The sequence below is a fragment of the Episyrphus balteatus genome, chromosome 1 (genome assembly GCF_945859705.1).
Source record: "Episyrphus balteatus chromosome 1, idEpiBalt1.1, whole genome shotgun sequence".
Lineage (NCBI taxonomy): Eukaryota > Metazoa > Arthropoda > Insecta > Diptera > Syrphidae > Episyrphus > Episyrphus balteatus.
The window spans coordinates 110,951,826-110,965,838 of NC_079134.1; the positions used below are offsets into that span (position 1 = coordinate 110,951,826).

Consider the following 14,013-nt stretch of genomic DNA (forward strand, 5'->3'; position numbering starts at 1 on the left):
ATATAAACCCTTCACCCGATTCCATAACAGTAAATAGTCCTCCTTTAATAAATGCGACTGATAACATTGAAGTCTCAATTGTTACACCTCAAAGTTCAATGGGTACAACACCTTTAGAACCCATTCGTGACTCATTAAACACTAACGTTAAAAGTTTAGAAACTGTACCCAAACCTAAAACAGCATTTATATCCCGTCTGCTACCTGTAACTACACCTCAAGACATAGTTGAACACTTAATTGCTGCTAAAGTCATTCCGGACGCCTCATGCATCAAATGTTTGAAAATCAGTAAACCCTCTAGCTTTGTATCATCCTTTAAAATAATTGTTCCAAGCCCAATTTTTGAGAACATATTATGTTTTAGTAACTGGCCACCTAATACATTGGTAAAAGAATTTACTACCCCGTCTAGACAAAAAAATAAACGAAAGTCAAATATTAAAAACATTTCAAAAAACTTAGTAGGTTCTCCCTCTACTACCAAAACGTAAGAGGGCTTCGTAGCAAAACTACTCAAATCTTTAAAAACTCTCAAGCTTTACCATACGATGCTATCGCATTTACTGAAACCTGGCTTAATTCCACAATTTTGGACACTGAACTTTTCGACCAAGAGTTCTTAGTTTTCAGGAAAGATCGTCACGTAGGCGTTAAGAATCCTGTAGGCGGTGGAGTTCTTATCGCAGTTCGAAATCATTTTTGCACATCTTTTGTTACATTCCCTTTTGATCTTACCATAGAATTAATATGTGTAAAAATAACTACGGAATCAAAAAATCTATTAGTATTAACAGCTTACATCCCCCCAAAAAGTCCGACTTCAACCTTTTCAGAGCTTTCCTTAGCACTTGATTTTGTTATTGGCATTGCAGATCTCAATAGTACAATAATTCTGATTGGCGATTTTAACCTTCCTAACATTGACTGGGTGCCATCGGAAGACGAGTCCTACTTCGAAGCTTCTTTAACTTCATCTCAACTGGAGCTCCAGAATTTGGATAATATTATCTCTACAGACTTACAGCAAGTCAGCTGTATTCAAAATTTTAAAAATCGATTACTCGATTTAGTCTTCTCATCTGACGCAGTTAATACAGTAGTGGTAGAATCTTCCTCTGCTATATCTAACATAGACCCTTACCATCCCCCACTTGACATATTTCTTGACTTAGGAGGTCATTTACTTGTAAATAGTAATTCTCAAGACAATTCATATGAATTTGACTTTAGGAGAGCTAATTTTCATCAGTTATCTGATAAACTTAGTGCATCTGGTATTGTAAATATTCCAGTTTCGTGTGACGTTGAAAACGCGGTGTCATATTTTTATAACGTTTTAAATAGTTGTATAGCGGAGATAGTTCCCTTGAAAAGATCCAAATACACAAGCATATGCCATCCATGGTATACCAAAGAACTTAAAATTCTCCGAAACAAAAGAAATAAAGCATGGAAAAATTATTTGAAAAATATGTCCCCGGAAAATCATGATTTATACATCTCTCTTTTTGATGAGTTTAAGACTCTCTCTAATAATGTTTATGCAGAATATCTTGAGTCGATGGAGATTTCTATCAAACAAGACCCTAAAAGTTTTTGGAAATTCGTCAATTCAAAAAAGAAGTCTGACGGCTATCCAGTCAACTTTAATTATTACAATAATATCTTAAAAAGTACTATTGAGATCTCTGACGCGTTTGCAAATAACTTTAGTCAATCTTTTATTGATACCCCCATCGATATAGATATAGATTACTTCCATTATTTACGTGATTACCCCCAAGTTACATTTAACAGTATTCCAGTTGAGCTCGATAAGATCTCACACTGTCTTTCACTTCTTCATGATGATTGCTCTCTGGGACCTGATGGAATCCCTCCGATAGTTTTGAAAAACTGTAGATCCGTTTTAGCTCTCCCTCTTCAACACATTTTCGTATTATCTCTTAAATCGGGTATATTTCCAAACATATGGAAAAGCGCATATATTACTCCTGTTTTTAAAAAGGGAGATAAAGCCCATATAACTAACTATAGGCCAATATCAAAACTTTCATGTATTCCAAAGCTTTTTGAGCAAGTTATTTGTGATAGTTTAACGTTCTACTGTAGAAATATTATTTGTAATCAACAACATGGTTTCATGCAAAAAAGATCAACGGTTACGAATCTACTTTCATTTTTGCAAAATTGCTCCTTCGCTTTAGAAAGTGGACAGGAACTCGACTGCATTTATACAGACTATTCTAAGGCTTTTGATCAACTTTCTCATGACATCATAAAGTTTAAATTAAAAACGTTTGGTTTTCCTATAAGTTTTATCACTTGGATTTCTTCTTACCTTAAAAATAGGTCATATCAGGTGAAATTCAGAGGGACCTTCTCAAAATCCTTCATTGCCAAATCGGGCGTCCCGCAAGGTAGTCACCTGGGACCTCTTCTTTTTATTTTAGCTATTAATGACGTACCGTTATGTTTACGTAAGAGTGAAATTCTTATTTTCGCAGATGATATGAAAATTTATAAAAGCATAAGCTCTGTGAACGACCGCATATCCTTGCAAGATGATCTTGATAGATTTGCTATTTGGTGTACAAAGAACGGTTTAAATCTCAACCCTACTAAGTGTCAGACGATGACCTTTTCAAAGAAAAAAACTCCTAGTCTATATGATTATAAGATATCTCATCACACTTTACTCCGTGTGCATAGCTTTAAAGACCTTGGTGTTAACTTTAACTCCAACCTCGATTTCACAGAGCACATAAACCTGATTGTAAACAAGGCCAATTCAATGTTAGGCTTTGTCAAGCGTTGGTCGAAAGAGTTTAGGGACCCTTACGTTACATTAGCTCTTTACAACTGCTTAGTTCGCCCCCACTTAGAATACGCATCTCAAGTTTGGACACCTTTTTACAGCATCCATATAGAAAGAATAGAATCAGTCCAACGTAATTTTATTCGTTTTGCCTTAAAAGGCTTACCATGGACGGACCCTTTTAACCTTCCTTCCTATGAGCATCGAATCAACCTACTGCAGATCCAAACCTTGTCTCAAAGGAGAGTAAATAACGACCTTGTATTTATTCATCAACTTATAACGGGTGTAATTGATGGCCCTGATCTGCTTAATTCTATTAATTTTAACTACCGTAGAGGAGGTTATAACTTTCGTAGCTTAGATTTAATAAAATTACCCCAACACCGTACTAATTATGGTATGCATGTGCCCTTAACTCGCATGTGTAAGCTTGTAAATTTGAATACTAATCTGTTTGATTTTAATATTAATAAAACTAGTCTGAAAAAAATACTAAAAACCAGTGTACCACGCTCATAAACTTTTTTTTTGTATTTATGTTTAATGTTTACTGATTCTTTTCTCATTTAATATCTACCTAATTTTATGTACATATGTATATTGAATTATTTTTTCTCAACACTCTTGACTATTAAAACATTTTTGTTTTAAAATTTTGACTTTCTGAAAATTAAACATGAAATATTAAATTTATTTTTTTTGTTCATTTTAAATTTTTTTTTATTTTGCATAGATATAATAAATGCTTGTACTAAGCAGTCCCAATCTTTGACCTTCCTTTGATATTCGTATCACCATTCTCTATACTTATTTAGTTCTTTTTAATTTGTTTTTACCTTCAAAAAACACTAAAAAGTGCCGATACGATAATCATCCGCAAATGACTTCGTATTCGGTGAAAATGGACCCCAGCGCGTGCGGTATCTGGGGGGGAAAGAGGCGTGGGAATATTATTTAAATCCGTATGTTACAAAATCCCTTTACATGACATTCGTAAGACCCACTCTTGAATATGCTTCCCAAGTTTGGTCACCTTTTTACGAATATCATTCAAATAGAATTGAAAACGTTCAAAGAAGATTTATTCGTTTCGCTTTACGTGCCCTTCCATGGGAAGATAGATTCAACTTACCCCCATACCATGACCGTCTGAATCTAATTGATTTGCAACCCTTAGTCCAGCGTCGCCAAATAGCCGACATACTCTTTGTCCATCAATTGCTTACAGGAAACATTGACTCATCTTCTCTTCTATGTGAAATCAACCTAAACACAAATCCCCGAAGTCTCCGCTCTCCACCCTTATTTTACCTTTCCCGTCATCGAACCAATTATGGCCACTTTGAACCTATGTCCAGAATGTTAAGGCACTCGAACGAAGCAATGCCCTCCTTTGACTTCCATTTAAGTAAATCGTCACTTAGAAAAAATCTCCGGAATATCCTGCTGCACTAACCATTCCCATCTTATGCCCCCGATATGAACACCTCCGTCCAAATCCCCTTATTTTTTAAGCCTGGTGTTTTATGTTTAAGTCTTTAGTTTTTGTTTCGTTTTTGTTGTTTCCCATAAAACAACATTAAGGTGGGCCTTAGGGCCCGGTCTTAATACAATAAAAACAACACAAAACAAGAACCAAAAAAAAAAAAAAAAAAAAATGTTAAATTAGTCTAAGGTAGTTTAAGTTAGTTTTTAATTAGTTTTAAGTCATAGCTTGTACTAAGCTTAAATAAATAAATAAATAAAAGCTTCATACAAATTTCGTAGGGCCAAGTTTTCATTGTCACTGGATTCGAAACATTGGGGGAACCTAAAGGATTGGCATTAAAGAATTCATCTTCCAATATTTCGTTACGTATGCTAAATTAATAAAATCATAAAACCACTATTTTATGCATTTTGTATGCATAAAATAGAGCATAAAGCTCCTTGGATAAGCTTGGCGGAGGTCGACTCGTCCGACCTGCTCGACATATTGATTGCAACTGAAATTACACTCGTCAGTGTATTTCCTTATGGGACAAACGACAAACGTTTACTGAAATTTCAGTAAAATATTGTTGTATGTGTTGCAAAAACAGCACATACGACAATTATTAACCAAACGAAGAAAAACACAGATTTGTATGAAAAAATTGTAGTATGTGATAATTTTTGTCGTCTACCGCGCGGCAGTCACCTTGACGTTGGTGCGGTGGCTTGAGTTTCAAAGATTCATCTGATCTACCGTGTTTGGGGAAACCTAAATCGGCAGTAATTTTGAGGAGTTACGACCAAGAACTGCCACCCCTAATCCAGGGTGATGTAACCGTGCCTATTGGAGTGGTATGCAGCCAGGGGTATCCGGCTGTATTTTAACGGTGCCTCTTTGAAACCGGGTCGAATCAAAGAGTATCAAGACCTTATCTTATCATGCGGAGCTCTGATATGATGGACTTTTTTTTATTCTCTAGCTTAACGTGGGAACTAACCAGAAATACATTAAAATGTCGAAAAAATCGAACAACAACAAAAATTTTAAAAAAATCGCTGTCCAGCGGGATGTCACCGCCAGCGATTTAGCGAGTCAGATGAAGAGAGATCTCCATGGTGCCGACTCGAAATCGGGGTGCAACAAAAAAAGTGCAAAGCCAAAGCAGCATTAAAAGAACCGGTTAGCTCAAGGTGCGGTATCATCAGAAGCTATCATCGGGAGTATCCCTCCAAAGGTAGTGGAAGATGGTACTAGGGCCGAAGTAGATGCTAAAGATGGAAACAAACCATCAGAAGCAGAATCGATTCCATCGACAATAACCATAAAAGCACGTACTAATCCAAATCCAGGTTCAGGTGGTCAAAACGACTCACTATACCGTGATTCGCTTAGTGGAGCGGGCAAGAAATGGTACAGCAGATTCCTGAGGCAAGGCTTGTCTCAGGAAGAAGCCAAGAAAAAGATGGAGGAGAGAAAGCTAGCAAATTCATAATTGAGGAGTTGTCCTTGGGATGGACACACAAACATAAGTTCAATGGACTGCATTATAGAACAGGCTTCCTTTTAGTTGACTGCGTGGGGCAACCTACAGCAGATTGGCTAAAACTAAAAGCCTCAGAATTGCAAAATTCGAAGGGTACCGAATTGATGGCATGCTTGGGAGACGATATCCCCAAAATGCAGCACATCACTGTATTCCTTCCAAAAAGCAGTGGGCAAGAGGACAGGAAGTCATTGCTCTTATCCAAGCCCAAAATGAAGGACTGGCAATCCAGGCCTGGAGGGTGCTCAAAAGCACGGCAGAAGGCAAGGGGCAACTGATGGTGATCAGCATTGATGCCAAGTCGGCCGAGGCTATAGTGAAGGCTCAACATGAACTTCACTATAAGTTCGGCAAAATTGGTGTATCAGACCTAAAGAAACCATCAGTGCCTACTACCTTGCATAAGCCTGAAAACGTAGCACCCGAAGGGACCCAAGAGGTAGAAATGTCAGATGCCCCAATTCCTAAAAGCATCATACGTCCTACCCGTTTTCCTAATACAGATTCCAATCAACCCAATGAAACCCCACCCATAAACTCCCTACTACCTCCCCAAAACGTCCAACAATCCCTCCCATCCGGCAGCCAAGCAGATTCACTGGACCTCATGCGTATGGAAAAGGTTCGTCTCGACGATGAGTTAGAGGGCATGGACCTCACCTTGAGTCAAGCCGGGTCAGACGTGCTTCCTACTGAGGAGGAAGAAAACCATCTGTTAGCAGATGAGGGGGCAATGGTCCCCATCTGTTAAACTCAAAATGAACAGACGCGGGATCACTAAGCTAGCCCAAATTAAGCTCCACCACGCAAAAGCGGCATCAGCCGTCCTGGTAAGAATGTTTGCAAAGGAGAATTTAGGGCTAGCACTGATCCAAGAACCCTGGACCTACAAAGGTCAGGTAAGAGGTCTAATTAGTAGTAACTCTGATTTAATATGGGACACGAGGCACGACTCGCCCAGAGCTTGCATACAAATAAGAAATAATATAAAATTTATATGTCTTTCAGAATTTATGACGAGGGATCTGGTACCGATCCAGACCCAAATTGAGTGTGATGGTATACCTCAAACGATTGTTGTTGCGGCGGTTTACTTCCCAGGTGACGAAGACAACATTCCACCGATGGAGGTACAACGGTTGGTCGATTACTGCAAAAGTAACAAACTGCCATTGCTTGTGGGTTGCGACGCAAATGCGCATCACACAGCATGGGGTAGTACCGACATAAACAGAAGGGGTGAGTACCTTTTAGATTTTATTTTGGAAAAATGTCTAGATGTTTATAATGTGGGCAACACTCCCACTTTCGTAACTAGAATTAGAGAAGAAGTCCTAGACATAACGTTTGGAACTTCTAACTTAGGTCGGCTGGTAGAAGGTTGGAGAGTATCCAATGAACCTTCCCTGTCTGATCATAGAATAATTACATTCTCAATAACACGCCTTCTCACAGAGAACACCTCTGGAAGGAACCCTAAGAAAACCGACTGGAATCTTTATAAGAGTGTGGTACAAATCAATCTTGAAAGAATCGGTCCGGCTAGAACGACTAAAAGTCACCTTGAACTTAGTGGAGCAATCAATGAGGCATTTGAACTCAGTTGTCCCATTAAACCAATCAAAAGTCAGAAAGATGCTCCTTGGTGGAGCAAAAATATGTCGAAACAAAGATCAAAGGTACGTAAACTGTTCAATGAGGCAAAAAGAACTGGGGAGTTGGAAGGTTATACGGCAGAGTTGACAATTTACAGCAAAGAAATCAAAAAAGCAAAAAGAAATAGTTTTGTGAGTTTTTGTGAAAATACTACCGCTACTCCAGCTGCAGCGAGACTACGCAAGGTTCTAGCGAAAGACAAAACTATAAAGTCGCTAGCGCTTAGATACAATGATGGTAGCTTTACTGAAAATGAAGAACAAAGGTCGACTCTGCTACTTAACACTCACTTCCCAGGATCGCTTCCAATGACAGGAAATGTTATAGAAAGTACAACTTTCAAACCTAACAAAACAGACTGGAAGACAGACTACAGCTATCTGTTCAGGCAAAAGAATTGACTGGGCGATAAACACCTTTCAACCTTTTAAGTCACCAGGTGTCGATGGTATCTTCCCTGCTCTACTTCAAAAAGGGGCGGAAGACCTAATGCCGTACATTATTAGCATACTTCGTAGTAGCATGGCACTTGGGCATGTACCAAGCCTGTGGAGAAGAGCTAAAGTAATTTTTATTCCCAAAACTGGGAAAAAAGATACCACCCATCCAAAGTCATTCAGGCCAATTAGCCTGACATCATTTCTACTTAAGACTTTGGAGAAAGTAATAGATAACTTCATTAGATCAGAAGTTTTAATAAATATGCCACTTAACCATCGCCAGCATGCTTACAGGGCAGAAAAATCTACGGAAACTGACCTTTTCGAGCTAACAAATTCCATACAAAGAGCTTTGAATGCAAAAGAAACAGCCTTATGTGCTTTTCTAGACATAGAGGAAGCATTTGATAATACCTCTCATGTCGCTGTAAACAAAACTCTTGAAAGGAAAAAAGTTCCTATCACTGTAGTGAAAGGGATCAATGAAATGCTGAGGTAAGGGCAGGTCTTAATGTACAAACTATCATCACAACAAGAGGCTGTCCTCAGGGGGGGTCCTTTCACCCTCACTTTGGAGTATTGTTGTTGATGAACTACTAGAAAATCTAACTTCCCTAGGTATACGATGTCTCGGTTTTGCCGATGATATAGTTATAATAGCCAGTGGGAAGTTTGAAGAAACTCTTTGCGATATTATTCAAGGAGGATTGAAAAACATTCGGAAATGGTGTCTATCGGCAGGACTTAACATCAATCCAACCAAGACAACAATTATACCATTTACCAAAAAAAGACTTCTTCCCCGTATGAAACCTATACGGTTAGCTGGAGAAGTAATAGAAACACAGAAGGAGGTTAAGTATCTAGGTATCACACTAGACAGTAAACTCCTCTGGAACAAACACGTAGAAATAACCACTGGTTTATTTATTTTTTATTTCGTTAAATACTAACGGTACAGATTATACAGATTTAAGATTTAAGATTAACATTTAACATTGGATAAAAAATTAATTTTTAACGATATTGATTGAAAAACATATTCCTTATACTCTGTGATTTAACAATATCATTACAGGAATTAATAAGAACATAGTTTTTATTAAATACATTAATTAACAGATTGAGAGGACTATAAGCGCCATAGTTTGATCTACTAAAGATGTTACAAAGTGACATTTGTCTTCTTACACTATAACGACTTACTGTAAAATTCAATCGGGAAAGGACCGATGGTGTTGAAATCGAACCATTATTCCTATGATAAAACAGAACTGTAAATACTCTCTATGAGCAAAAAGAGATGGCAGATTTATAAGTTGTAATCTATGAGAGTAAGGTGGTATTACAATTCTATCTGACCAGGGAAGGAAACGTAGACAAAATCTCATAAACCTTCTTTGAACGGATTCTAATCTGTTGATATGAGTCGCGTAATAAGGTGCCCATACAACACACGCATATTCAAGAATTGATCTCACAAACGAAACATAGAGGGTTTTAAGGACATAAGGGTCATGAAATTCACGAGTAAAACGTTTAATAAAGCCAAGTGCCTTATTAGCCCTTTTTATTATATAATTAAAATGATCGATAAATGAAAGCTTTGAGTCTAATACTACTCCAAGATCGGTAAAGCTAGACAAAATACATAAATCAGAGGAATTAAAGTTATATTTATGGACAAACCAGTTATTCTTACGCGTAAAACACATTGACTTGCACTTCTCAACATTTAAAAAAAGACGATTATTATTGCACCATTCCCAAAATCTTTTCAAGTCATCTTGTAAAAGTTCACAGTCTAATATTGAGCTAATTTTTCGAAAAATTTTCACGTCATCAGCATAAATAAGAGACATAGAGTTTTTTAAGACAGACGGAAGATCATTAATAAATAAAACAAACAGTAAAGGACCAAGATGGTTACCTTGTGGTACACCAGAGTTGACAATAAAACATTTAGAACGTTCACCTTTAAAAATAACACTATTTAATCTATTTTTGAGATATGAATCCAACCACTTAAGAAATTGATCGTTAAGACCAATTCTTTTTAATTTATTGAGAAGTATTTGATGATTAAGCTTATCAAAGGCTTTGCTAAAGTCTGTAAAAATGCAGTCAACTTGTTGATTCTTCTCAAATGCATCAATGCAGAACGTCGTAAATTCTAATAAATTCGTTGTTGTAGACTTTTTCTTAACAAAACCATGTTGATTATCGCATAGAACAGAAGTACAATGAAAAGACAAAACATCACAAACAATTGATTCAAACAACTTAGGAATGACAGATAGTTTAGCTATAGGTCTATAGTTAGTTACTAAATTTTTGTTACCTTTCTTGTGAACTGGGATTAGAAATGAGTTTTTCCAAAGAGCTGGAAATATTGCACTATTTAATGATTGATTAAAGAGTAGAGACAAAGGATACGACAAATATATTGCACATTGTTTTAACATAAATGAAGGCAAGCCATCAGGACCAGGACTAAAACACTCATCTAACTTTGATATGTACTGAAGGATAGTTCTCTCAGAAATTGAAAAATCAATAGAGTTAAGGTGTGAAAACTCATCAATAGTGGAAATATTATTTGTATCACAAGAAGAATTATTTTCAAAAGCGCATTTAAAGTATTCACTAAACATATTGGATATTTCCTCAGGGTATTGACTTGTAGAGTCAAGATAGCTCATATTACTTGGGTAACCGTCGGATTTCCTCTTACAATTTACGTATTTCCAAAAACTACGCGGGTTAGATTTTAATTCATTTTCAGTTTTTGATATAAAATTCGTGTAAAGAAGATTTGAGTAGTTTATGAATTCATTTTTTAGTTCATTATAGTTCTTTAAAGCTTCATCAGTCCTAAATCGATTAAACTTCACCCAAGCCTTATTTCTTTTATTTTTAAGAGTTTTAATATGAAGATCAAACCATGGTGGGCTAGTACTAGAGATGCGCAAAACAGTTCCAAAGCCGGAACGAACACGGAACGGTTCTTTTTTCGGTCGGAACTAGTTCCTGGAACTAGTTCCTCGGAACTAGTTCCTGGAACTAGTTCCTCGGAACTATCAAGAATTTCAGTTTTTTTTCAAGAAAATGCATCAAAAAAAGAAATACTATGATTTTAAATCTAGTTCCTGGAACTAGTTCCTCGGAACTATCAAGAATTTCAGTTTTTTTTTCAAGAAAATGCATCAAAAAAAGAAATACTATGATTTTAAATCTAGTTCCTGGAACTAGTTCCTCGGAACTATCAAGAATTTCAGTTTTTTTTTTCAAGAAAATGCATCAAAAAAAGAAATACTATGATTTTAAATCTAGTTCCTGGAACTAGTTACTCGGAACTATCAAGAATTTTAGTTTTTTTTTTCAAGAAAATGCATCAAAAAAAGAAATACTATGATTTTAAATCTAGTTCCTGGAACTAGTTCCGCGGAACTATCAAGAATTTGAGTTTTTTTTTAGGAAAATGCACCAAAAAATAAATAGTATGATATTGAATATTTTTTCGTTCTTGTTCCTGGAACTCGTTCCGCGGAACTATCAAGAATTTGAGTTTTTTTCAAGAAAATGCATCAAAAAAAGAAATACTATGATTTTAAATCTAGTTCCTGGAACTAGTTCCGCGGAACTATCAAGAATTTGAGTTTTTTTTCAGGAAAATGAATCAAAAAAAGAAATAGTATGATATTGAATATTTTTTCTTCTAGTTCCTGGAACTAGTTCCGCGGAACTATCAAGAATTTTTTCCTGATGGAAAACATGAAACTGGAACTATTAATGTAGTTCCATGTCCATGAGCATGATTCATAAGAGTGTAGTTGTGGTTTTGGTTTGTGAATTTTTTACGCTCAACTCGTTCGCATCCATGTGTGTTGGCTTTGGATGAGAATTCTATGACATGCGTGTGTGTATTGTGTATTTCAAATAGAGACAGAGACATGTTCGCTTTCGTTTTGTTTCTTGTTCCTCTTCTTCTTTCTTTCTTTTGTGTGTGGCTGTGTCGGAACGATGGAACTGTTTAAATTAATTTTGTGGAACGAGTGGAACTAGTTCCGAGTGAGGAACTAGTTCCAGGAACTATTTGGCTCCGGAACTACCCATCTCTAGCTAGTACTAGAAAGATTTGTTTTGCGTAAAGGAATAGTTTCTATAAAGCAATCAAATAATGTATTATAAAATCGTAAAATCATTTCATCAATATTGACATTGGAAAATAAAGCAAATCAGTTAATGTTATTTAGTAAATTAAAAAGTTGAGAAAAATTACATTTTTTAAAATTGAATTCATGCTGATTCTTACAATGAGAAGATAAGGAACTGATATTTAAATTCAACGAAATAGATAAAGCTGGATGGTGGCGATCTTCCTCTACTAGTTTTGTTTCGCTTATTAGGACAGCTCCGTCAGAGTTGATGTCGTCAGAAAAGAAAATTAAGTCCAAAGATTTGCCAAATTGATTTTTGATCCCACTTAATTGATTTAGTCCGAAAGATGCCATCCCATCGATTAGTTGAAATTCATTGCTATTCTTCGCATTTATAGGGACAAAGTAATCAAATTCATCTAACTTGACCCATTCAAGGTTAGACAGATTAAAGTCTCCGATGACGATAATTTCATCATTATGATCAATTTTGCTATGAATAGTTTCAAGACAGTCATAGAGTTCACAGTTTGAAGAGGGTGGAATATAGCAAGCAACGATATATAAATCACCAGATGAAATAGTAATTTTCACGCACATTATTTCCAATGTTGATTCCAAAAAATCGTCGACAAGATTGCAAAAGAGGCAGTTACGTACTGCTATCAATAAACCACCGCCAACAGTTGTAGTGTAGGAGTCATTATGGCGATCTCGACGGTAAATTTGAAAGTTGGAATCAAACATCTCTGTATCCACAAAAGAAGAATTTAGCCATGTTTCCGTGAGGATAAGTACATCATGAGGCACGTTATTTATGTTCTTATAAACCTTGTTGGTTTTTGTCCTTAGGCCGTTTACATTTTGATAATAGATCAATAGTTGGTGTAGCTGCTTTGATTCAGGAAGGGCATTGTCATATGTTGTGGAAAAGGGTGAGAATGTTTTATTTGTTTCCTATTTTGAAACTCATGAACAATGATTCCGTTTGGCCAAAAAGATTTTGAGTTGAGAAGATGGAACATAGAATCTGGTACTTTAATCTTAAATGAAGAGTACTTTGAGTAGTTACGATGGAGCATTTTATCCACCGTAGTTGATCGCAAGGTACCGGTTTTAGACATTATAAAATTTTTTACATCAAGAGCATTCGTTGAGGGTTCAAGTTTTGAGATGAATATAGTTCTTTGACCATCAACAATTCTCAGTCCAGATTCTAAAGGCGATGTAAAGTTTCTGTCATTTAAGGACGCTGCAAGATGGGATGTGACAGTGTCAGGAGCTGGAGGAGCAGGCAAACTATTAGTCTGATAGTCCATTAGCGTAGATGTAATAGTCTGTGTTGATGCTGTCGTAGAAGTGTGTGTATTTAAATACGAAAATGTAGAGAGACTGGACTGATGTTCAGAAAATGCAGCTGGAAGCTGAGACGATTCAGTCGGAGATGAAGCAGAAGTTGATTTTGGAGGATTATCAGTGACGTTGTTTGGAGCGTGTTCAGATAAAGCAGCTGGGAGCTGAGACGATGCAGTTGGAGATTGAGATAATGAAGCAGAAGATGAGGTTGGGGGATTATCAGTGACGTTGTTTGGAGCGTGTTGAAAGGAATTCTCAGAAATAGGGTTTAGATTAATTCTTTTCGAAGAAGTTGGTGGAATTAATGTCATGTCTAGATCATCACTTTTTCGTTTTTGGGATTGAATATCGAGAAGGGCATTTAGAGACTTTTCATTATTAGTTACACTTCTAGTTTTTTTACGATTTAAGATTGGATTATTTGAAATATTGTCGATTTTTTCATTCAAGAAGGACAGATGTTTTTCTAGTTTATCGATCATCTTAGTATTTGAAAGGACATTACGAACAATGTTATATTGATCAAAAGGATTGCATTCATCACAAAAGTAATAAAGGGA

General features: G+C 36.3%; 2 protein-coding genes across 2 annotated transcripts; one reads left to right on the plus strand and one right to left on the minus strand.

Annotated features, from left to right (window-relative positions):
* Window positions 1-6,677: 6,677 nt before the first annotated feature.
* Window positions 6,678-7,898, plus strand: LOC129909743 (uncharacterized). Its single transcript, XM_055986817.1, has one exon. The coding sequence runs from the start codon at window positions 6,678-6,680 to the stop codon at window positions 7,896-7,898; it is 1,221 nt and encodes a 406-aa protein (XP_055842792.1).
* Window positions 7,899-12,972: 5,074 nt separating this feature from the next.
* On the minus strand, window positions 12,973-13,764 carry LOC129909752 (uncharacterized). The gene has a single exon (XM_055986827.1). It carries the CDS (start codon window positions 13,762-13,764, stop codon window positions 12,973-12,975), a length of 792 nt encoding a protein of 263 aa, XP_055842802.1.
* Window positions 13,765-14,013: the final 249 nt, after the last annotated feature.

Coding starts and splice junctions, on each gene's coding strand:
- LOC129909743 (XM_055986817.1), top strand. CDS start 6,678: ATGTTTGCAAAGGAGAATTTAGGGCTAGCACTGATCCAAGAACCCTGG.
- LOC129909752 (XM_055986827.1), bottom strand. CDS start 13,764: ATGACATTAATTCCACCAACTTCTTCGAAAAGAATTAATCTAAACCCT.